Source organism: Podarcis liolepis (assembly GCF_965112155.1).
Source record: "Podarcis liolepis genome assembly, chromosome: Z".
NCBI lineage: Eukaryota > Metazoa > Chordata > Lepidosauria > Squamata > Lacertidae > Podarcis > Podarcis liolepis.
In genome coordinates this window covers 37988161-38012183 of record NC_139570.1, presented here as the reverse complement: position 1 = coordinate 38012183, position 24023 = coordinate 37988161, and the positions used below count along the sequence as shown (strand labels likewise).

General features: G+C 43.3%; 1 protein-coding gene across 1 annotated transcript in view; it reads right to left on the bottom strand.

Annotated features, from left to right (window-relative positions):
* Positions 1–24023, bottom strand: part of LOC310698429 (FK506-binding protein 15-like) — a 268796-nt gene that overhangs the window by 218561 nt on the left and 26212 nt on the right. Inside the window, exon 3 of the mRNA XM_083485533.1 lies at positions 2297–2341. Coding sequence (XP_083341659.1) covers positions 2297–2341 — 45 coding nt within the window. The remainder of the gene's footprint in view (positions 1–2296; positions 2342–24023) is intronic.

The following is a 24023-nucleotide window of genomic DNA, read 5'->3' as shown; positions in this document are numbered from 1 at the left end:
TTGTTGTATGTATAAATAAATAAAATTATCTAAAAAAAAAGAAGAAGCAAGCGGAACAGAGATTGTGAGCTTTGCTTCCCCTTCTGGGGAGAGTGACATTCTGGGAAGACATAGATCGGGGGCCAGCAAACTTTTTAAGCAGGGGGCAGTGCATTGTCCCCCAAACCTTGTGGGGGGCCAGACTATATTTTGAATATTGGGGGGGCATCTGCAGTTCTCCATAAATTTCTGAACTACAACTCCCACTGGCTATATGTCACTCTGACCTTTGCTCACTGCCAGTGTTGCCAAAAGCAGCAGTGCAGTGCCCTTATTTTGAACACCTAAAATGTCACAGTGTAAAGGGCACTAGAAATCTTTCTTAGGGTTCCTTTTGTAGAAGGAATTTAAGACCACAAAACACCTCCATTCAGTCCTGTTACTGGCACCCACTTTAGGGCAGGAGTTAGAATGCCAACTTGTGACCTGGGAGATCAGGGTGCAGACCCCCACTTGGAGATGAAGCTCACTTTGTGACTCTCTCTCAGTGTAACATCAGCACAGAAGAAGTGGAAACAGAAAGCTAGAATCAGGAAAAGGGAAAATATTTCACCACAGCACAGGCAACAGGCATTTGTATGCAAATCAACCCTATGTACATTCATGGGGAAGTTCAGTTGAATTCAGTGGAGTCTACTCCCCAATAAGTCTTGCTTTTTAAGAAAAATGCTCCTTTCCCCATTAACCCTTGGGCTGAACTTCCTAGTCCCAAACCACTACTAAAACATAATGTATTCTCTCACTCTACAAAAGGTGTGGGGTTCCTTTGGCCCTCTGGATTGTAGAGCAAGTGCACTCCCATCACCAGTGGTGTAGGGGTCTGGGGTTGCGGAGGTTACTATTTCTGCAGCAGGGTCCCTGCCTCCCGCACCCATCATCATGAGAGGCGAACTTTTTAGCCACTGCATGCTCCAAAGCTAAGCATGTAAGAAACAGTGAAAACACAAGGCACTTCGGTTTCAGCTCAGAGTTGGTCCACTGAAATGGGCGGGCGTAACCAACGCATAGCTTAGTCGGATGCAACCCAGCGCCTCCCATTTCATCCTTAGCTGGCCGAAACCCCGCCCATTTCATCCTCACCAGCAACGCTGTGAGGCAGAGAGACAGAAAGAAGGAAAAAGAGAGAAAGAGAGAGAAGGAACCTTGCTGGCTCAAAGACTCTGAACTTCGCCTCTCTCAGCGCCTAACAGCACGTATTTGCAGACAAACCCCTCTGCATGTGCTCGGAATCACCCTTCGCAAGCCTGCAGACACCCATCCCAGCCCCACATGCTGCCCCAACCCCACATGCTGCCCAGCCCCCCACACAGCTATGGTCCCACATGCTGCCCCAGACCCACATGCTGCCCCAGACCCACATGCTGTCCCAGCCCCCCACACAGCTATGGTCCCACATGCTGCCCCAACCCCACATACAGCTCTAGTCCCACATGCTGCCCCAGCCCCACATGCAGCTCTAGTACCACATGCTGCCCCAACCCCACATACAGCTCTAGTCCCACATGCTGCCCCAGCCCCACATACAGCTCTAGTCCCACATGCTGCCCCAGCCCCACATGCAGCTCTAGTCCCACATGCTGCCCCAGCCCCACATGCAGCTCTAGTACCACATGCTGCCCCAGCCCCACATGCAGCTCTAGTCCCACATGCTGCCCCAGCCCCACATGCAGCTCTAGTCCCACATGCTGCCCCAGCCCCACATGCAGCTCTAGTACCACATGCTGCCCCAGCCCCACATGCAGCTCTAGTCCCACATGCTGCCCCAGCCCCACATACAGCTCTAGTCCCACATGCTGCCCCAACCCCACATACAGCTCTAGTCCCACATGCTGCCCCAGCCCCACATGCAGCTCTAGTACCACATGCTGCCCCAACCCCACATACAGCTCTAGTCCCACATGCTGCCCCAGCCCCACATACAGCTCTAGTCCCACATGCTGCCCCAGCCCCACATGCAGCTCTAGTCCCACATGCTGCCCCAGCCCCACATGCAGCTCTAGTACCACATGCTGCCCCAGCCCCACATGCAGCTCTAGTCCCACATGCTGCCCCAGCCCCACATACAGCTCTAGTCCCACATGCTGCCCCAGCCCCACATGCTGCCCCAACCCCACATGCTGCCCCAACCCCACATGCAGCCCCAGCCCCACACACAACTATGGTCCCCTCACACAGCCCCGCCGCCTCACGCCGACCCAAAGACACCCGCACACCCCGCATCTCCCCCCCCCCCCGCAGAGAGGCGCCGCATTCTCACCCTCCCGTCGGAAGCTGGAAGGCCTCGTCTTCTTCATCCATGTCCCCCAACATCCTGACGGCCCCTCGCTCCCCGCGCCCCTCGACTAAGCCCAAGCCGGGAGGCGAGAGCGCGGCTGCAACTTCTCGGCCATGGCTCAAGCGCTGGGCTGCGGAAGCGAAACTAGCAAGCCAAAGCGGCCGGCGGCATTCGCGGCCCCCAAAGGGGCCAAACTTCCACGCGGAGGGAAGAAGCGCGTGCACGGGGACGCCAGCGATCAGCTGTTGCTGCCGCTGCCGCGAATTTGGCGGCGGGACTCTTAAGTTTGACGGAAAGGGAGGGGGACACGGCTGGACCAATGGGAAGCTGGCTTCTGGGAGAGGGAGGCGGGAGGGCGGGTGACGCTCGCTCGATGCTGGCCAATGAGGTGGCGCCTCCGCTCGCCGGGCGAAGAAGGGACGCGTCTGAGGAGATCGAGCGAAGGAAGAGAAGGCGAGGAAGGCGCAGGTAGCTAACTTCCGATTCTTCTCATTGTGCTATTTACACTTGGTCTGGCAAAACACATTTCTTTCTTCTTATTTAGCCTTCTCGTTTAATATCCATAAACTTTTACTATGTACATTCTCCATATTCCAAGATTCATTCTAGGTCTGTCAGGAGATTAACGTTGCCACTCCTTTTTAAGATCTTCCTTAAATCTTATCCGATCTTGATTAACTTTTGGTATGGAATTTCCTCTTATTCTCCCTGTTGTTCTGGCAAGCTGTAGATCTTCTATCATTTTTGCTTGCCAGCCCGTTTTTGTGGGGATAATATCACTGTTACCAGAAACAGCAGGTTCAAATTCTTTGTACTCATTCAAATCCTAACAGATGTTGGTTAGATCGGACAAATAGCTGAAGAGGAAACTGAGCTGGTGTAGCCAATAATGTGGGATTTAAGAGGTTTTTGTGGTAAGGGGGCATTGTGTGCTTTGACAATGGAGTGTGTTCACACCCTCAGTTGCTTTACTGTGTAAGTCCCTTTGAGGTACCTGAATGCAAAAATAATGTCGGATTTAAGAGGTTTGGTGATGCATCTTACTCTAAACACCCATGACATGTCGTAGAAAATAATCCAACTCTGGGATCATCTCTTGAGGTTAATTCTTGCACTGAACAAGTGGTGTGCCTTTCATTCCCACACACTGCTCCAGTAATATTTGCAGCTGAAGCCTACATTTCAAGAAAATTCCAGGAATCAGTGAACAGAAGCATTGCTGATTTTTCTACAATGTCTTATAACGAGCTTGTAAAGCTAGCGTAACCTGAGTAGCCAATTCAAAATTTGTGGTCACCAGAACATGCCCTTGCTACAAAGAGCCTGCTGCACCACTGAAAGATGAAGTAAGATGAAGGACAAAGATGTATCTTTCCCTGTCTCTGCACCTGCATCATCTTCCTCCAGCTCAGAGCCAGAAAGGTAAGACAGAGGTTTGTTTTGGCTCTCTGTTCACACCCAGCAAGTGTTTAGCAGAACTAAAGCAAGCTGTAGGCTTCTAACCATGTTTGGGACTGCGGAGAGCGTAATTATTTTTATCCCTCAGCAGCTCTAATGTCAGAAGAAGGCCTCAGACTTGACCCACTCGCAAGAGCACGTCTAACTCCTTGCTCTGATGAAGGGAGCAAGCAGGCCTTTTTTCTTCTAATAAAGAGTTAACCTCAGTTATTCCGTATGATTTCTTGCTGGCTGGCTCACTGAGAACAAACTACCACCGAAGGAGCATGGTGTGTCCTCCACCAAAGGTACTACCTCTCCTCTAACACCCCCCACACTAATAACACACACACAGGTACTGTCCAGGATTCACAATGGCACCCAAAATCCAAACATCAATGAAGACCCCCCTACACACACCTTGAGCACTCCTGAGCTGAATCTAGCGATCATATATCTACTTGTGGTTTACCATGTGCCACAAAACGGGCAAAGTCATGCCAAACTGAAATTTAAGTCTGCCATCTTGATTCAAAATGGCACCCAACATAGAAACAGCAATAAGGTCTGCCGCCCCACCCTGGGAACCCTCATGCCAAGTTTGGTATTATAGATGGAGAGTTCTCCAATTGTATAGAGGGTAAATGGGCAAACCATTTCCCAAAATATCAGTCAGGTCAACATACATAGGCGCCGACTCCATGGGGCTTGAGGGGGCCCGAGCCCCCTCAAAAATTCGTTTGGGGGTGCTCCGCCCCCCCAATAATCTTCAGCGCCCCTCCAGCAGAGCGCCATCGCCGCCCCTCCCCCAGCCCAAAATGCACAGGGTCGGGCTGCATGCCTCCTGCCCTCCCTCCCGAGCAAAAGCTCCACCCAATTTCCGCTCCAGAGCTGATTAATAGGCGCAGCACGCTCTCCCTATTCGCTCACGAGGAGGACGCGCCACTTTATTTGCATATGCATGAGCTTATTTATTATTCATGAGCTTTCCCGGGCCCCCCCAATATTTTTTATAAGTCCGCGTCCCTGTCAACATATTCCTCCAGCATGACAGAAAAAGTGTTGGGGGTAGGGTGGGAGGGAGAGTTGGGCTCCCCAGAGTTGGAATTAATAGATGGCAGAAAAAGCCAGTGTCTTGTCAATATATAATTCCAATTAAAAGCTGTAAAATCTTGAGTCCCAGCTCTTGAGAGCAGGAAAGAAGGGGTTGGGAGCGATTCACTGATAAATGTATTTATGCACTGGCTCAATGGGAAAACTTTAGAAATTCATCGGAAATCACTCATTGTATCTATCTTCTCCGTTCCAATGGCATTTAGGATCCAGGGAAGTGAGGTATAAGGGGAGGGGTGAGTGAGCCCACCATAATCCCCGAGATGTACAGACACATCTGCAGGGCCTTCCCAAGGAGTCATGGCCAGTGATATCCAACCACCTCAGTCACAATGACTATCCATCCTATAGTGGGATGAAGCCGGACAAGACAGAGGGGTGTATTTGATTTGACTCAGGGACCAAGGAGCTGTAAATACTTTCCTTTGTACTGAGATGGGAGTAAGTGTGAAAGACTATATTTGCGTGACAGGGGTATGCCTGGATCTCAGGTTCTCAGGCATTACCTCAATAGAATTAGAACAGAGAGAGGGGAAAAATCAAAAGAAGGGAGATTACCATATTCATTTTTTCAAATGGCAGAAAATTTAAATTTAAAAAACGCATGGAGACATAGATACCCAAATGAAAAAATAATACACTAATTATTCTGAGGCCAAGCAATAGGCAGGAAGAATAGCTGGAATTTGTGTATCAAACAATTTAATTTGGAAAATCAAAAAGGTAGAAATACAACCTAAATCAATAACAGACCATAATTCAATTATGATGGAGTTAAGAAACAACAAAAAAATACAGTTGACCCTTAGGTTATGTTACCTTTGGGTAACGTAATCCTTGGGTTGCAAACCTGGAAGTGTATACTTCCGGGTTTCACTGCGTGGTCATGCACAGAAGTGCTCAATCGAGCTGTGCGCATGCACAGAAGGGCGTCTCCAGTTTCAAAGTTTTTGGGATGTGGCCAGGCTCCAGAACAGATCCCATTCGTAACCGAAGATGGAGAATGAATGAAAAAATCTTAAACAATGAAAAGATAATGAACAAAGCACAAGAGCTTCTGAAGGAATTTTTTCAAATAAACATGGCACAAGAAACATACATCAGAGTGATATGGGATGCAAGAAAAGCTTTCATAAGAGGCTTTTATATACAACATGATGCGATACAAAAAAGAATTAGAGAGGAAAAACTCGATCAAATTAGAAAGGAAATAGAAGCAAATGAGAAAACATTAGCCAAAGACCCAAATAATGAAAATGCAAGTAAAAAATAAATAAATTATTTCAAAATTATTTCTATTGTGTCCATTTCACCCTGAGTGCTTGGCCTCTCCTTCTCAATTCTTGTGGAGAGCCTGAGAGGCGGCCTTGCAGTTTAAGCAGAGGCTGCACGTGTTTCTTCAACCAGTGCTTCCGAAGAATGAGCCTCAGGAGCTGCAAAAAGCAGACTGTCTTGGGCTCCTTCGAGAGCGGTGGATGGAGGACTGCTTGAGCTTTCCTTCAGATTAGCCAAAGGAGCGGGGGATGCCACTGGGGCTGGTTCTCGGAGAGAGTTGCTGTGGGGATCCCCATAAAGGGGTGCGGCACTTGGCTGCTTCCTTCCCGCAGGTCCTTCCTCCTCGGTGCTGCTGCTCCCCCTTTGCTCCTCCTGACTCTCCAGCAGCTGCAGAGTTGTTGTCTGGAACAAGTAGAGGGGAGGGGGGATTATTTGCCACAAAAACGACTGCAGCCCCTGATGAAAGTACTGTGTAATGGTTGGTCTCTAACCAGGACTCAGGAGACCAGGGTTTGAATCCCTACTCAGCCACACAGGCTCAGCTAAGTGACTTTCACTTTGTAGTACCTTAGATACAACCTGTTATTTCTAGAGGGCTGGGCTTCACCCTCTTTGCTGCTCCCATGATTAGTAATATGGGGCTAAATGCCACTCCAATCTCTGACCGGTGCAAGATTCCAGGGGTCTAGGCACTTAGTCTGTGTTTCTTTGGAAATGAGGCACAGTGTAGACTGTGGTGTCATAATGATATCTATCTATCTATCTATCTATCTATCTATCTATCTATACTTTATTGTGGTCCAAAGATCCACAAAACAATTTCTAAACTAGATACAGTTAAAACAACCAGACGGATGGAAGAAACCAAGGCAGTCCATTTTGTTTTATCTACAGCATAATGATATTTGTTTCTTACAACCTCCGAAAGAAACTTTGCCACGGCCAGTGTAATATCATTTGACCTGTCTTCCAAAAGGTATTTAATATGGGAGGATTCAGATTTTCCTGGAAAATTTGCCAGTAGGGGATTGATCAGTTGGTCCCTTGCTTGTTCATGCAATCGATGTCCTGAGAACATAAACAAAGCCTATTCTGATAGAGGCTGCCTCTCAGCCTGTCATTTAGAACTTCTAAGGGAAATATATTTAGTCTGGCTTTGGTAAATAAACGCCGATAGGTAGGTACAGACAAATTCCTAAGGTATGAGGATATTTAATAGTCATACCCGCATTGGATTCCAGCTGCGACCAGGCTACAAATTACATAAGATCGGGATCGCAGGTCCCTATGTGAGATGTCCCAAAGCCTTTGCCTCAAGGATTCAAGGGCAGTGTCATAACCCAGATGATATAAGAGGGGTGATGGTAGTGGAGCAACATACGTTAATTTCCCCACTTGTCCCTTTCAATCCTCCCTTTAAGAATGAAAGAAGACGCATGATCAGAGTTCAAGGGCATCTTCCAGGGAGGCAAAGAACAGTCAAGGGTGCAAAGCTGGGGGGGAGGGGTGGCACTGGGAGAATCCTAAGGGTCAGAGAGAGTTTTCCAGGGAGCCACTTCTGGCCTCGGGTGATGACTTTTGCCACCCCTGGGCACTACCTTCTCCAGATTCTCCTTCTTAACGCGGAGATCAGCCACCTCCTCTTCCAGGGCTGCCACCTTCTCATCCAACTTCTTCCCACTCAGCTTCTCCTCCTGGTATCTGCTTTTCATGTCGTCAGACGATTTCTGAAGTTCTGTGGAGGTGGGGCACAGAGCCGGTTACAATGCAAGTCCTTGTTTCCATCCACTGCTGTAGCTATGCCTAAGTACAGTGCCATCTGCACTATATGCTTTAAACACTCACAGCTTCCCACAAAACATTCTGGGAACTGAGAACATTCTCTTAAGGGAGCTGAGAGGTGGTGGGAAACCCCAGTCTGCCATCACCCCCAGCTACAATTCCCAGACTGTTAAACTATGCTGGAAATGGCTGCTTAAGCAGGGCTCTCCAGTTCAACACAACTACAGTGGTACATTGGGTTAAGTACTTATTTCGTTCTGGAGGTCCGTTCTTAACCTGAAACTGTTCTTAATCTAAGGTACCACTTTACCTAATGGGTCCTCCCGCTGCTGCTGCTGCCACGCCACCAGAGCACAATTTCTGTTCTCATCCTGAAACAAATTCTTAACCCGAGGTACTATTTCTGGGTTAGTGGAGTCTGTAATCTGAAGTGTCTGTAACCTGAAGCGTCTGTAACTCGAGGTACCACTGTATTGGCAGCAGGAACGAACCACACTTCCCAGGATTCCTAGGGAGAAAGCCATGCCTTCTGCAGTGGCATGATAATGCTGTATAGTGTGGATGGGGCCTCCGTGTAACTTTGAAGACATATCATATGTTTCTTCTCACTCTTACACTGCTCTGCTCTTGCATGCAGGGCAAGGAAGGTGCAGAATCTGCACAAACCCATTTTCTATTATGTTACATTATGTTATTGTTTGTAAGCTGGAGATTTATTTCAACAAAAAGCAGCATAGAAATACAATCAATCAAGTTTGTAGAGATCAGAAGCTTGCCTTTTTTAAAAAGATGGAATTAAAGTCAAGAGTATTTTGGAGATTGTGTGTCTGATTTTTAACAGCTACATTGCAGGAGGCCCTAAGGAGCAGGACCTCCAGAGATTGCTGGACTCCAACCCCATCATCCCTGGCTACGCTTGCTGGGGCTCATGAGATGTGAAGGCCAGTAGTACTTGGAGGGCCACAGGCTCCGTACCCGCAAGCTAAAGAATTTCCTAGGATGATAAAACTACTCTGCATGTGCTTGGATAGTGCTCTTCTGCCATTTCAGCGCCTCCTCTCAGCTTCCCTTACCTGCCAGCTGTGCACGGAGTCGGCTGACCTGGGCTTTCTGCCTCTCCGACTCTGTCAGGGCTTCATTCAGTTGGGAGTGGAGATTCATCTCCTGCTTCTGATGACGGGCCAGCTCCAGCTGGAGCTGGGTGATCTGCGCCGTGGCTTCCGCTAGCTTCTTGCTGATCCTGACCTGCAACGCAAAGGAGCAGAAGAGACAGGAGAACATATGGGGAAGGAGTGCCCACGGTTGGACTTCCGGGGTGGCGCCATCGGTAATGGCGGACTCCCACTGATCCGGAGGGACTGGCTCTACGCGAATCAGGTCTGTTCCGCTACGGCGAAGCAGGGACCCTTGAAAAAATCACAGGCAGGTGAAGCCTGTGACCGTGGGACTCGGCGGGCACCTTTTGCGCCCCCCCAAATCTGCAAAGGAGCCCAATTACGGGCTCCGGAGTGAAGTGGGGAAGTGGCGTGGTGCTGAGAGTCAACTGCTTCTTCTGTGGAGTGAAGCCGCACAGTCGTTACCGGAGAGTGCTACCTTTTTCCTGTGACAATCTGGCTACAAAAACAACTACCCGTGAGTAGGTTAATTTTGGAAATAAAGGAGAACAAATAAAGGAAACAAATTTTGGAAATAAAGGAGAACAAAGACGTAATTTGATACCGAAGCGGGGAGGCATAAACAGGAAGTCTGCCTTCCGTTCTTTGTAAATAGAGCAAAGCAATGAACTTGTAAGCTAAAACCTTGAAAGACACTTGAAAAGGACTATAATTCTAACATCAAAACAAGCGATCTCCCCCCTTGGCTGCAGGAGAGGAGGGGGAAAAGGTGTGAACTGTATTTCCCTGCAAAAAGAGAGAAAAGGAAGCTAAAATCCACCGCTTAAAACCTGGGAACGGGCTGCCATTGGACAACAAGAATGCCGTACTGTGAAATGCACTGTTAATGAATAGAGTACTTTTTGACAGCTAACTCTGCAAGTGAGATACAATGTTTCTGGCTGGCTTCTCCTGGTTCTAAAGTAACTGGAAAATAACTGAAATTGAAACTGTTGTCTATTTTGTGAATTGGGGGATTAAAAAAAAGGTTATTTATTTTAAGGCAACAACTTTTGACTGCTACTGTGTTCCCCTAGAGGAAGTTTGAAATTGTTACAATAACAACTGGGCGAGGGGAATTTTCCACTTCAAAACAAATTCTGGCCATGGGACTGACCTTGGGCTTTAACTAGAGTGTTATGGCAGATGGAAAAGAAAAGACAGATTTGCCTCAGGAAAAAACAACGAGGTCTGGTAGATCTTTTCGCCCAGAAGCTGGGCTTCAACGAAGAGCTTCAACATCTGGCCCCTCTGTATCATCAGGGGCTGCATTTGTACAACCTAAACCTAAATAAATGACACCCAAAGATGTTTTAGCTCAAGCATTAGGCAAAATTAATGAATCTCTGGAAAAACTAAGTAAACAAGTAGCTGAAGCATCAATCAAAATTGACCAAAATCCTACAAGTGTCAACAATTTGGGACAGAAGGTAAATACTAATACAGTAACTATTGAGAAACTGCTACAGGAATCTACTTTGACCTGAAAGACAGCTGAAGAAGCAAATGAAATAGCAGTTTCTGTAGAAGAGAAGATACCACCGATACATAAGCAACTTGAAGACCACAGGTCGATATTGTCTATGATTGAATTGAAGGAGAAACAAACGAATTTGAGGATCAGGGCCGTACCTGAACTTGAGAAAGACAATCTGACTGACTTTCTTATGCAGGAATTTGCAGACTTTTGGAACCCAGATTTGGACAAGGAAGATTTCAAGATAGTGAGTGCTTTCAGGCTGGGAAGAGGAGGGAAGAAGAACAGGGTGAGAGACTGTTTGATCACCCTCTGAACAAAAGAGGAGAGAGACAAAATCTTGAGTCTGCACTTCCAGAAGACTTTGGAAATACACCAGTCAAAAGTGGAGATATTTAAAGACATTCCGAAATATCTTTTGGACCTTAGGTCCAATTATGGAGATTTGGTTGCCCTGTTGAGAAGCAACAGAATCATCTTTAGGTGGGAATTTCCCCAAGGCCTATCTTTTAGCTTCAAAGGAAGAAAGATAAAAATAAGATCAGTGAATGACAAAGAAAGATTTTTGAAAGACCACGGAGAAAACCTGCAGAAAGTATCTGGAGAAGAGTTAAGAGCACTAGAAAGACGAATATTAGACATAGCAAAATTACCTTTTGGATTAAAAGACTGCCAGAGAAGGTGATACCACCGATAGAGCAGGAACAGGCACTTGGTGCAGTTGGAGGAAAAGTAAAGTAACTACATCATGGCTATGCAACTATTAAGCTGGAATTGTAATGGTCTCAACTCCCCCCAGAAAAGGAAAAGTGTGTTTCATTTATTAAAAAAGGAACAATTGGACTTGATTTGTCTACAGGAAACACATGTGATAAGGCTACATAGAAAAGTATTGATTAATAAAAGACTGGGCCAGGAATTTATCTCATCAGATAAAGTTAAAAAAAGAGGAGTAGTGATTTATGCAAAGGAGAGACTATCACCGAAATTTATATTTAAGGATGACCAAGGAAGATTTGTGGCAATTGAAATTCAAATACAAGGAGAGAAATTCTTAATAGTAGGAGTTTACGCACCAAATGAGGGGAAATCTGAATTCTTTAAAAAGTTGCATGAGACCTTGATGGACTATTTGGATTATAATGTGATTTTGATGGGAGATATGAATGGAGTGGTATCTACACATATGGACAAGGCACAAAGACAGGTAGTCACTAAGGATGGCAGACTACCGAAAACCTTTTTTGAGATGACAGACAACTTGGATTTAGTTGATATCTGGAGAACAAAGAATCCCTTGGCTAGAGAGGGAACCTTCTTCTCTGAAGCCAAAATGACATGGACAAGAATTGACCAAATATGGGTCACTAGAGGAATGGCACCAAAGACAAGAAAAGTGGAAATTTGCCCAAAAACCTGTTCCGACCATAATGCTGTGAAGATGGAGATGAAACTAACACCAACTGGCTCCTTCAGATGGAGGATGAATGACACCTTATTTAGAGATGAAGAAGTGACTAAGAAGGCCCAAAAAACCTTGAGAGACTATTTCGAGTCAAATATGAACACTAATGTTGAAAAAAGAGTAATCTGGGACGCAAGCAAAGCTGTTATGAGAGGGTTCTTGATACAACAGAATGCAATAAAGAAGAGAATTCAAAATGAAAAGAAGGATAAAATATTGGAGAAAATAAAGGAAAGTGAAAAGAAATTGAGAGCAAAACCAAAGTTGCAAGAGATCTTGAGAGAAATAAAGTTATATCAAGTACAATACATGAAAATGATGAATAAGGAGATAGAATGGGAAATTAAACAAATGAGACAAAAGACATTTGAGTCGGCTAATAAATGTGGGAAATTGTTGGCTTGGCAAATGAAAAAAAGACAAAAACTAAATACTATTATAAATTTAGAAGTGGAAGGAAAGAACATACAGAACCCAGTTGAGATTAGAAACTGTTTCCAGAGGTATTTTAAACAACTATATACACAAAGGCCACAGAAAGAAATTGATGTAGACCGATTTTTGAAAATAAATGGATTACAAAAAATCTCTCAAGAAAATAAATTAATGCTGAACTATAAAATAACTGAACAGGAGGTAGAAGGTGCCATTCAGAATATGCAATTAGGTAAATCTCCAGGACCGGATGGACTGACTTCTAGATACTACAGATCTTTAAGAGAATGGTTAGTACAACCTTTAAAGGAAGTCTGTAATGAAATAATGGATGGGAAAAGGGCACCAGAGTCGTGGAAAGAAGCATATATTACACTTATACCGAAAACAGAGACTGAAAAGACGCAGCTTAAGAACTACCGCCCCATATCACTGCTTAATGTGGATTATAAAATCTTTGCAGACATTCTGGCTAAAAGACTAAAAAAAGTGTTAATGGAAGAGATTCATAAAGATCAAGCAGGCTTTCTCCCGGGTAGACACTTGTCTGATAATATGAGAAACATAATCAATATTTTAGAAAAATTACAAGTGAATATTAATACCAAGGCAGTTCTGATATTTGTGGACGCGGAGAAAGCTTTTGACAACATTTCTTGGAGTTTTATGAAGAAGAATCTACAGGGGATGGGGGTAGGTCAAGGCTTTGGAAATGGTATAAGTGCAATTTATTCAGAACAAAAGGCTAAATTAATTGTGAATAACGTGGTGACAGAGGAATTTAAGATGGAGAAAGGGACACGACAAGGTTGCCCAATCTCCCCACTGCTTTTTATATCTGTCCTGGTGGTCCTGTTGAATATGATTAGAAGGGACCAATTGGTTAAAGGTATACAAGTCGGAGCCAAACAGTACAAATTGAGAGCATTTGCAGATGACTTAGTATTGACGTTACAGGAGCCAGAATCTAGTACTAAAAGAGTTTTGGAACTGATTCAAGAATTTGGTCAGGTTGCAGGATTTAAACAAAATAAGTTAAAAACAAAGGTCTTAGAGAAAAATTTAACAGGACTTCCGGGGGCGACGCAAACGACAATGGCGGTCTCCTTCTTGCTGTGAAGGGGAAGCTCCACAGAAACGGGTCGTCCGCTACGACGAAGCGGAAACCCATATCAGAAAACCACAGGCAGAGTTGGCCTGTGGCCGTGGGACTCGGCGGGCACCATTAGCGCCCCCCAAAACGTTGAAGGAAACCCGCAAGGGGATCCGGAGCGTAAAGGGGCTGGCGCGGTGCTGTGAGTCGATCGCTCTTTCTGTGGAGTGAAGCCGCAAAGCTGCTGTCGGTGAGCGCTGACCCTTTTCCTGGAACAATTCAGCTAAAGAACGCAACAACCCGTGAGTAAGGGGAAAAGACCGATCTGGGGGACCAACTTTAAATTGAGAATTTGGCTAAAACGGGAGACGCAACCAGGAAGTCCGTCTCCCGGTACTGTTTAAAAGATTCAAAGGAAAGATTCTAAACTTTCTAACGCCTTTGAAGTCGTACTTAAAAAGGAACTAATCCGAGCATCAATCAAATTGGATTTGGTTTTGGCACTATTTGATTTTATTTCCCGATCTTTGGACGCTATTGTACCTCTTTCTTATTGGATTTATAAATTTCTTCAAGAAACCCAGGCAGTCGGGCTGCCAGACTGTCAAAACTGTCAGTTTGTGGATTTGGATAACTGGATTGTTACATTGGACTGTTACTTGTTCTGCTGAACTGATACATTGTTTCATGGAACCTGGCACTTTCTGAGACATTGTAAGTAACTTAAGGAGAACTCTGCTAAGATTTAAAGTGCTGAAGGACTTTTGGGACTTAGAAGCTGTTGGTCACTGTTATTTAGGGATTTTGGAGAGTGTAAGAAACTTTTATAAGAACAATAACTTTGATCTCCTCCCTAATTCATCTAAACTCCCTCTAGAGGAATTGTGGGTTATAACTGCTGGGGAACTGCTATTCTTCCTTTTTTTTTGTTTATCTCTTGGCTTGTGGATTCCCATGGGAATAGCTCACTGACTGACCTTGACACGTAGACAGAACTGGGATGAGTGGAACTGGGAGAACAAGATCAGCTAAAACTAAGACACAACAAACTACTGTAATTTCACATCTGCGCAGATCATCGGTTCCCATTGTACTGGCACAAGAGGAAGAATCAGAGCAGGCCAGGACAGAAGGAATGGCTGCAGGAGGGGACTCAGTACTTGATAAAATTTTTGAAAAATTGGAAGGCCTGAGTAGACAAGTATCTGAACAATCATCTAAAATTGATCAAAATACAGCTAGTGTTGACAACCTGACTAAACAAGTGGCTTTAAATGCACAATCAATTGGGAAGTTGTTTGAAGCTACTACAGAAAATCGCAAAATAGCTGAGGAGGCTAAACAGAAAGCAGAAGCTGTACAAGAGGAAGTTAAACCTATGCGCAAGCAGATAGGTGAACAGCAGGCCTCTCTGTCTATGATTGAATTACGAAGTAAGGAGAATAATTTGAGATTGAGGTCAATTCCTGAGCTTGAAAAAGGGGATTTAATTGATTACTTGACAAAAGAATTTACAAAATTTTGGCCTTTGGAAGAAGACAAAGATTTTATTATTGTAAGTGCATTCAGACTGGGAAAAGTTGTGAAAAAGGGCAAGCCTAGAGACTGTTTGATTTCTCTGAGAACGAAGGAGGAAAGAGATAAGATACTGAGTGCTCACTTTCAAAAATCACTTGAAATTCAAGATTTGAGAGTGGAAATCTATAAAGATATCCCGAAACATCTATTGGAGCTCAGATCTTGCTACGCAGATCTTGTTAAACTGTTGAGAAGCAACTCAATTGTTTTTAGGTGGGAGTTTCCCCAGGGACTATCCTTTAATTTTAGAGGGAAGAAAGTGAAAATTAAAACAGCTGAAGACAAGGAAAAATTTTTGAGTGATCACGGAGAAGACCTTCAGAAAGGGACTGTAGAACTGGGGCCTTGGGTTCTGGACTACCAGGATTGTTACCTGCACCCTTGGGGCCTAAAGACCAGGAGAAAGAGACACCACCACAAAAGGGAGAATAGAAACGTCCAGGATGTCTGCAGCTTATAAGTTGGAACATTAACGGCTGTAATTCCCCGGAAAAAAGGAAGAGGATCTTTCATTTATTAAAAAAGGAACAATTAGATATTATCTGCTTGCAGGAAACACATGTGATCAGGCTCCACAGAAAAGTGTTAATCAACAAGAGACTAGGCCAAGAATTTATTTCATCGGACCGAGTGAAGAAAAGAGGAGTTGTGATATATGCAAAGGAGAGCCTGTCACCAAAATTTCTTTTTAAAGACGAGCAAGGAAGAATTTTGGCAATTGAAGTGCAAATACAAGGGGGGAAATTCTTAATTTGGGAATCTATGCACCGAATGAGGGGAAATCGGAATTTTACAAGAAGCTGCATGAGACAATGTTGGACTACATGGACTATAACAACATCATTATGATGGGTGATATGAATGGGGTGGTATCTACGAACATGGATAAAGCGCAGAACCAAACTATGACAAAAGAGGGCAGACTACCAAAAACTTTTTTTGAACTAACTGACAATATGGACTTGGTTGACATCTGGAGGACAAAGAACCCCCTGGAAAGAGAGGGGACATTCTTCTCTGAAGCCAAAATGACATGGACAAGAATCGACCAAATATGGATAACTAGAGGACTGGCACCTAAGACTAGAAAAGTGGAAATCTGCCCAAAAACCTGCTCCGACCATAACACAGTAAAGATGGAAATGAGACTAACTACAACCGGCTTCTTTAGATGGAAGATGAACGACACCTTATTTAGAGACCAGGAGATTGTTAAAAAGGCCCATAAGACTCTGAGTGATTATTTTGAAATAAATTTGAAAACCACAGTGGAAAAAAGAGTAATCTGGGATGCAAGTAAGGCGGTTATGAGGGGGTTTCTGATACAACAGAATACAATAAAGAAAAGAGCTCAGAATGAGAAAAAAGATAAGATCTTGGATAAAATAAAAGAAGGTGAGAAAAAGTTAAGACTGAAACCAAAGTCACAGGAGATTCTGAGAGAAATTAAACTCTATCAAGCACAATATTCAAAATTGATAAATCAGGAAGTTGAATGGAAAATCAAACAAATGAAACAAAGGACTTTTGAATCGGCAAATAAATGTGGAAAACTGGTAGCTTGGCAGTTGAAAAAGAGACAAAAATTGAATACGGTTACTAACCTAGAAGTTGAAGGGAGAAACATTCAGAACCCTGTGGAGATTAGAAAATGCTTCCAGAGATATTTTAAACAACTTTATACCCAAGGGCCGCAAAAAGAGATTGAGATAGACCATTTTTTACGAAACAATGGATTACCAAAACTATCTCAAGAAAATAAGACAACATTGAACTATAAAATAACAGAACAAGAGATTGAAGGTGCCATTCAGAATATGCAATTGGGCAAATCTCCAGGGCCGGATGGGCTTACCTCTAAGTATTATAAGACTTTGAAAGACCATCTGATTCAACCATTAAAGGAGGTTTGCAATGAGATTAGGGGGGGGGGGAAGGCACCGGAGTCGTGGAAAGAAGCTTTCATCGCATTGATACCTAAATCTGAAACTGAAAAGACACAACTTAAGAACTACCGTCCCATTTCCCTGTTAAATGTGGATTACAAAATTTTTGCAGATATTTTGGCAAATAGACTAATGAAGTGATTCACAAGGACCAGGCAGGCTTTCTCCCAGGTAGACATTTGTCTGACAATACAAGGAACATTATTGATATTTTGGAACTTTTGCAAATGAACACCAATACAAAAGCAGTATTGATTTTTATTGATGCGGAGAAGGCCTTTGACAACATTTCATGGAAATTTATGAAGGAAAATCTTAGAGGGATGGGAGTGGGACGGGGGTTTGAAAACGGTATAGAAGCAATTTATTCAGAACAAAAGGCAAAACTGATAGTTAATAATGTGGTGACAGAAGAGTTTAAGATTGAGAAAGGAACACGACAGGGTTGCTCATCTCCCCACTGCTATTTATCTCGGTCCTGGAGGTGCTCCTGAGCATGATCAGAGGGGACCGGTTGGTTGAAGGAATTCAGGTCGGAGCTAAACAGTATAAACTTAAAGCTTTTGCAGATGATCTAGTTTTGACATTACAGGAGCCAGAATTTAGTACGAAAAGGGTGTTAGAACTGATTCAAGAATTTGGTCGGGTGGCGGGATTTAAATTAAATAAGCAGAAAACTAAGGTTTTGGAAAAAAACTTGACAATTGCAGGAAAAGAAAGGTTTCAGAAGGAGACAGACCTAAATGTGGTTAAAAAGGTGAATTATCTAGGGGTCAATATGACAGCTAAAAATCTGAATCTATTTAAAGATAACTATGAAAAATGTTGGTCAGAAATTAAAAAGGACCTAGAAATTTGGTCAAAAATGAAGCTTTTCTTGTTGGGTCGAATTGCTGCTATAAAGATGAATGTATTGCCAAAAATGTTATTTCTGTTTCAGACTTTGCAGATTGTGGATAAGATGGAGTGTTTCAAGAGGTGGCAGAGAGATATCTCCAGGTTTGTCTGGCAGCGCAAAAAGCCCAGAATAAAATTTAAAATATTAACTGATGCTAAAGAAAGAGGGGGGGGGGGTTTGCCCTGCCAGACATGAAATTGTACTATGAATCAGCAGCTTTCTGCTGGATGAAAGATTGGCTACTTCTGGAGAACACTGACGTTTTGGATTTGGAAGGGTTTAACAATGTATTTGGGTGGCATGCATATTTGTGGTACGACAAGGTTAAAGCTCACAAAGCTTTCAAAAACCATATTGTCAGGAAGGCAGTGTTTAATGTCTGGATAAGATACAAAGATTTGTTAGAAAGTAAGACCCCAAGGTGGCTGTCACCAATGGAAGCTAAGGCTCAGAAAAGACTCAATATGGAGGCCAATTGGCCAAAATATTGGGAAATAGTAGAAAAAGATGGAGACATATGGAGATTGCAGAGTTTTGAGAAATTAAAGGATAAAGTGCAAGACTGGCTACATTATGCTCAGATCAGGGAGGCTTTTAATATGGACAAAAAAAAAAACAGGTTTCCAGGTGGAAAAATCGAAACTAGAAACAGAACTGTTAGAACCAAAAACTAAGATACTTTCAAAAATGTATAACTTGCTGTTAAAATGGAACACTCAGGATGAAACGGTTAAATCAGCTATGATAAAATGGGCGCAAGACATTGGTTACAACATTATGTTTGCTGACTGGGAACGGTTATGGACCACCGGTGTGAAATTCACGGCATGTAATGCCTTGAAAGAAAATATTATGAAAATGATATATAGGTGGTACATGACCCCAGTCAAGCTTGCAAAAATATACCATCTGCCAGACAATAACTGTTGGAAATGTAAAGAAACTGAAGGAACATTCTTCTACCTTTGGTGACGTGCCCAAGGGTTAAGGCTTTCTGGGAAATGATCTATAATGAGCTAAAAAAGGTATTTAAATATACCTTCCTTAAGAAACCAGAGGCCTTCCTTTTGGGCATTGTCGGCCAAATGGTGCCAAAGAAGGACCAAACTTTTTTTTTGTATGCGACAACAGCAGCAAGAATACTCATCGCAAAGCACTGGAAGAATGGCAGACGCAACTGATAGACTATATGGAACTGGCAGAAATGACTGGCCGAATTCGAGACCTGGGAGAAGAGACAGTGGAAGAGGACTGGAAGAAATTCAAGGATTATTTGCAAAAGTATTGTAAATTGTATGAATGTTAGAATGATGCAGGATATAAAGAAAATATGGCATTAGTAACCTAGCGGAAAGGAGTATGAAAATAACTGAACTATATGAACAAAGATGAAATTTGAACAATATTATGTCAAGCTAAAATATCTAAACACTTGACAACAAAGGGTAAAATTGGAGACATAATAGTTGAAATGTACAATTTATAACAAATTTTGAGAGAAGGTGATGTATTGCTGAACATGATTTGCTAATCAGGAACACAGAAAAGGGAAACGTGAGGGAGTCATGAAAGAGGGTTATGGAAATAATATTTAAGAAATTGAATTGTTTTCTTTCTTATGTCTTTTTATGTCTTTTTTGCTTGCTTTTTTGTATGTTTGGTATGTTTTCTTTTGTCTTTTTTTTGGTTTAGGGTGTTTTTCTTTCTTTTTTTTGGATTGTGAGAGGGAAGTTTGTTGTATTGTTTAAATTGTTTAAAACCCTTAATAAATATTTTATATTAAAAAAAAATTAACAGAGATTGAGAGAGAGAGGTTTCAGAATGAGACAGGCTTAACAGTGGTTAAGAAAGTGAAATACCTGGGGATTATCATGACAGCTAAAAATGGGAATTTATTTAAAGACAATTATGAAAAATGCTGGACTGAAGTGAAAAAAGATCTAGAAATCTGGTCAAATTTGAAGCTTTCACTGCTAGGCCGTATTGCTGCGATTAAAATGAATGTATTGCCTAGAATGTTATTTCTGTTTCAAACATTGCAAATTTTGGATAAAATGGATTGCTTCAAGAAGTGGCAGAGAGATATTTCTAGATTTGTCTGGCAGGGCAAGAAGCCTAGAATAAAATTTAAAATACTAACGGATGCAAAGGAAAGAGGTGGATTTACCCTGCCAGACCTTAAACTTTATTATGAATCAGCAGCTTTTTGCTGGCTGAAAGAATGGCTGCTTCTTGAAAACACAGACATTTTGGATTTAGAAGGCTTTAATAATGTATTTGGATGGCATGCATATTTATGGTATGATAAGGTCAAAGCACATAAAGCATTTAAAAATCATATTGTCAGGAAAGCATTGTTTAATGTCTGGATAAGATACAAGGACCTACTTCAAAATAAAACCCCAAGGTGGTTGTCACCGATGGAAGCGAAGGCGCAGAAAAAGCTCAATATGGAGGCCAAATGGCCAAAATATTGGGAAATTTGGGAACAAGAGGGAGACAGATTGAAATTGCAGAGTTTTGAAAAACTAAAAAATAAAGTGCGAGATTGGCTTCATTATTATCAGATAATGGAGGCATATAATTTGGACAAGAAAATTGGCTTCCAGGTGGAAAAATCAAAATTGGAGACAGAACTGTTAGAACCCAAAACCAAGATTTTGTCAAAGATGTATAACTTGCTGTTGAAATAGAATACTCAGGATGAAACGGTGAAATCTGCTATGATTAAATGGCCACAAGATGTTGGACATAACATAATGATGGCTGACTGGGAACAGTTATGGACCACAGGTATGAAGTTTACGGCATGTAATGCCTTAAGAGAGAATATTATGAAAATAATATACAGGTGGTACATGACACCAGTCAAGCTTGCAAAAATCTATCATTTGCCCGATAATAAATGTTGGAAATGTAAGGAAACTGAAGGTACATTCTTTCACCTTTGGTGGACATGCCCAAGAATTAAGGCTTTCCGGGAGATGATCTATAATGAAATGAAAAAGGTATTTAAATATACCTTCCGGAAGAAACCAGAGGCCTTTCTCCTGGGCATGGTTGGCCAATTGGTGCCAAAGAAGGATAGAACTTTCTTTATGTATGCTACAACAGCAGCAAGAATACTTCTTGCAAAGTACTGGAAGACACAAGATCTACCCACCCTGGAAGAATGGCAGATGAAGGTGATGGACTACATGGAACTGGCGGAAATGACTGGCAGAATCCGAGACCAGGAAGAAGAGTCGGTGGAAGAAGATTGGAAGAAATTTAAAGACTATTTACAGAAATACTGCAAAATTAATGAATGTTAGAATGATGTCAGAATGAAGTTAAGTGGTTTTAGCAGCAATGTTACAAAGGAGTATGTAAAAATGGTTTGTTAACAGGTGAGAATCCAAAGTTACAATATATTAAGTTAAAGGATTAGGATGAAAACAAAGAGGGAAAGGATTTGCTGAACTAACTAACTAACTGAACTGGAATACAAAAAAGGGAGGTGTGAGGAGGTCAGGGAAACAAGTAAATGAAAGACAAGATATGGAAAGATTGATCTGTTTTTAAGTGTTTTTATTTTTCTGTATTGTGTATTTTTTCCTTTCCCCCCCCCCCTTTTTCTTATTTTTGTAACCTTTTTTGAAACTTTAATAAATATCATTTTTTTAAAAAGGAGTGCCCACAAGACCTTTCCTGGGAGGATGCAAGAGCTGTGCTTTTGGAGGCTCCCAAATGCTAAGAATGAGTCTCCCAGGAAACACCCTGAAGAACTGGTCTACTGGCAAGGCTATGAGGAGCAGGGGGAGGCTTTTTAGTTAGTTCAGGAAAAAGCATGCACGACAAAGGTGCATAAAATGGAGAGCAGAAAAGATTTCCCCAGAAAATTCGGGACAGACAAAAGAAAGGACATCTTCACACAGCAGAGCTCTCTCCCACAAGATAAAATAAAGGCCAAACAGTTAGATGGCTTTAGCAGCGGCTTAGACAAAACAATGGGGCAGGAAAAGCTATACACAGCCAGCAGCCACAAGGGCTAGGGTCTCCCTCCACTGTTGGAGACAGCATGCTGTTCCTGGGAATTGCAAGTAATCCAGTGGTGGCATGTGCTAGAGAGAAAAGTGGCGACAAGGAGAGGAGAGTTAACACCACCAGAAGCAAGAACAGCAAGAGGGGAGAAAGTTTTATCAAAAGAGGCAATGGCATTCTGGGTTAAGAGCACTCTGCTTATTCTGTGGTCCAAGGGCTGATTATATCTCTCAAAATCCCAGCGGCCTCAGGGTAAGATGCATGGAAGATCCCTTAATGGCAAGATTTGCACGCTCATGCCCAAGCAAGAACAAGCCACAGCAAACCTGGACTTGCATGCTCTCCCCTTACATCTCCTCCTCTCATGCGCCCGGGAACCCTGACACTTATGCCCAGCCATGGTTTGCTGTGTTGCCTGGGACAACAAGCTGCAGCTAACATCAACTATGGGTAATATCAAACACACCAACTTCAAATGTCTGTTACTATAAGCTAACTTCAGAAACTAATTCTGCTTAACATTAATGGCTGTTCTCAGTCCAGACAACAGAGGAAGCAGCAGTTACCTAGAAGTGGAAACTCTCACACCCTTCTTCTTGGCTGCATAGGAGGAAGTGAGGGGGAGATTCATTGTGCTTGCTCACGTCATGCCAACCTGAGGTGCTTTTCAAAGGATTACCTGAAGCTTATGAATCTTTTACCTGTATGTGCATGTATACCTAGCTAATCGTTTGTTCTATTTTGTTGTTGCTGCTGCTCAGAAATGTAACTTCTTTCTGGCCTGCAGGCAAAGGGGAATTGTGACCTGCACTAGCGATTGTGAACTCCTGGGATAGCACTTGCCCTCCCCACAGCCTCAGTCACTTGGCCTTCCTGTTGTGGCTGTCACGCTGCCAGGGCTTACCTTCTCCTCTTCAGCATGTAGGACCCTTGCCTGGGTGTGCTTCATGGTCCTCTGCAGTGAGCTGTTGCTCTGCTCAAATAACAGGTTGCCCTGCTCCACATAGCTGGGGGAAGAATTGTTTTTTGCACACGTGAATGTTTGCATGATTTGATACTTTCCATCCTCTCATGTGAAAAATAATAATAAATCAAGGCAGTATCATATGTAGATCTCACTTTTGAAAAGCCACCCTAGGAGAGCTTCTATCCTTTATATCAGAATCATAATAGTTCTTATTTTATGTTCCATCTTTCCTCCAAGGAGCTCAAATACTGGTATATAGTTCTCCTCCCTTTTTTATCTTCACAAGCCTGTGAGGTAGCTTAGGCTGAGAGAGTGTGACTGGCCCAAGGTCACCTTCAAGGCAGAGTGGGGATTGGAACCCTGGTCTCCCAGATCTTACTCTGACAGACCCTCTTAACTGCTACCCCACACTGGCTATATTCCTGTATTCCTCTATTTGTCCATCCAGCCCAGTACTGTCCACTCAGACTGGCAGCAGCCTTGGGGTGCCTGGGGATTGAGCCAGGCCACCTGAGCTTTAGGCTTCAGCCACAAATACCAGCTGTTTCTCATAGAGCATCAAAAGTGAGCAAGAGTCTCCCTCACCGTTGGTTGCGGTCAATCAGTTCACCAATCTTCTTGTTCTGCTCCTCAATGCGGCTGCTCTTCTCAACGATCTCCTGCTTCAACCTCTCATTTTCCTGTGGCACAAAGAGCAAAACGGAATGTGTCAGAGGCAGTCCTGGCCTCTACAACTCTCACAATCTCCAGCCACAATCTCTTCCCCAACCTCTCTCGGGGACCCAGATTTGAGGAGAGAAATCATTGTGGTCTTCCGCCATGGTCATGGACAGAACATGGGCAGTTTGGAGCTGCTCCCCTTTAGCAAGTCTCTTAGGTAAACTTTATTTAGTAAGCAAATTGTGAGACAGCTGTACTGCATGAAGCCATGTGTCAGGGAACTGCCATCGAAACCAAGAGTGGAGGTAAGGCTCCGTTGCCAACCAGGCTCAAGTTGCCAACCAGCATGAAACTACACCCAGTGTTCCATAGGTCCCTACTCTCTCCGTACAGGGAGGGACTGGAA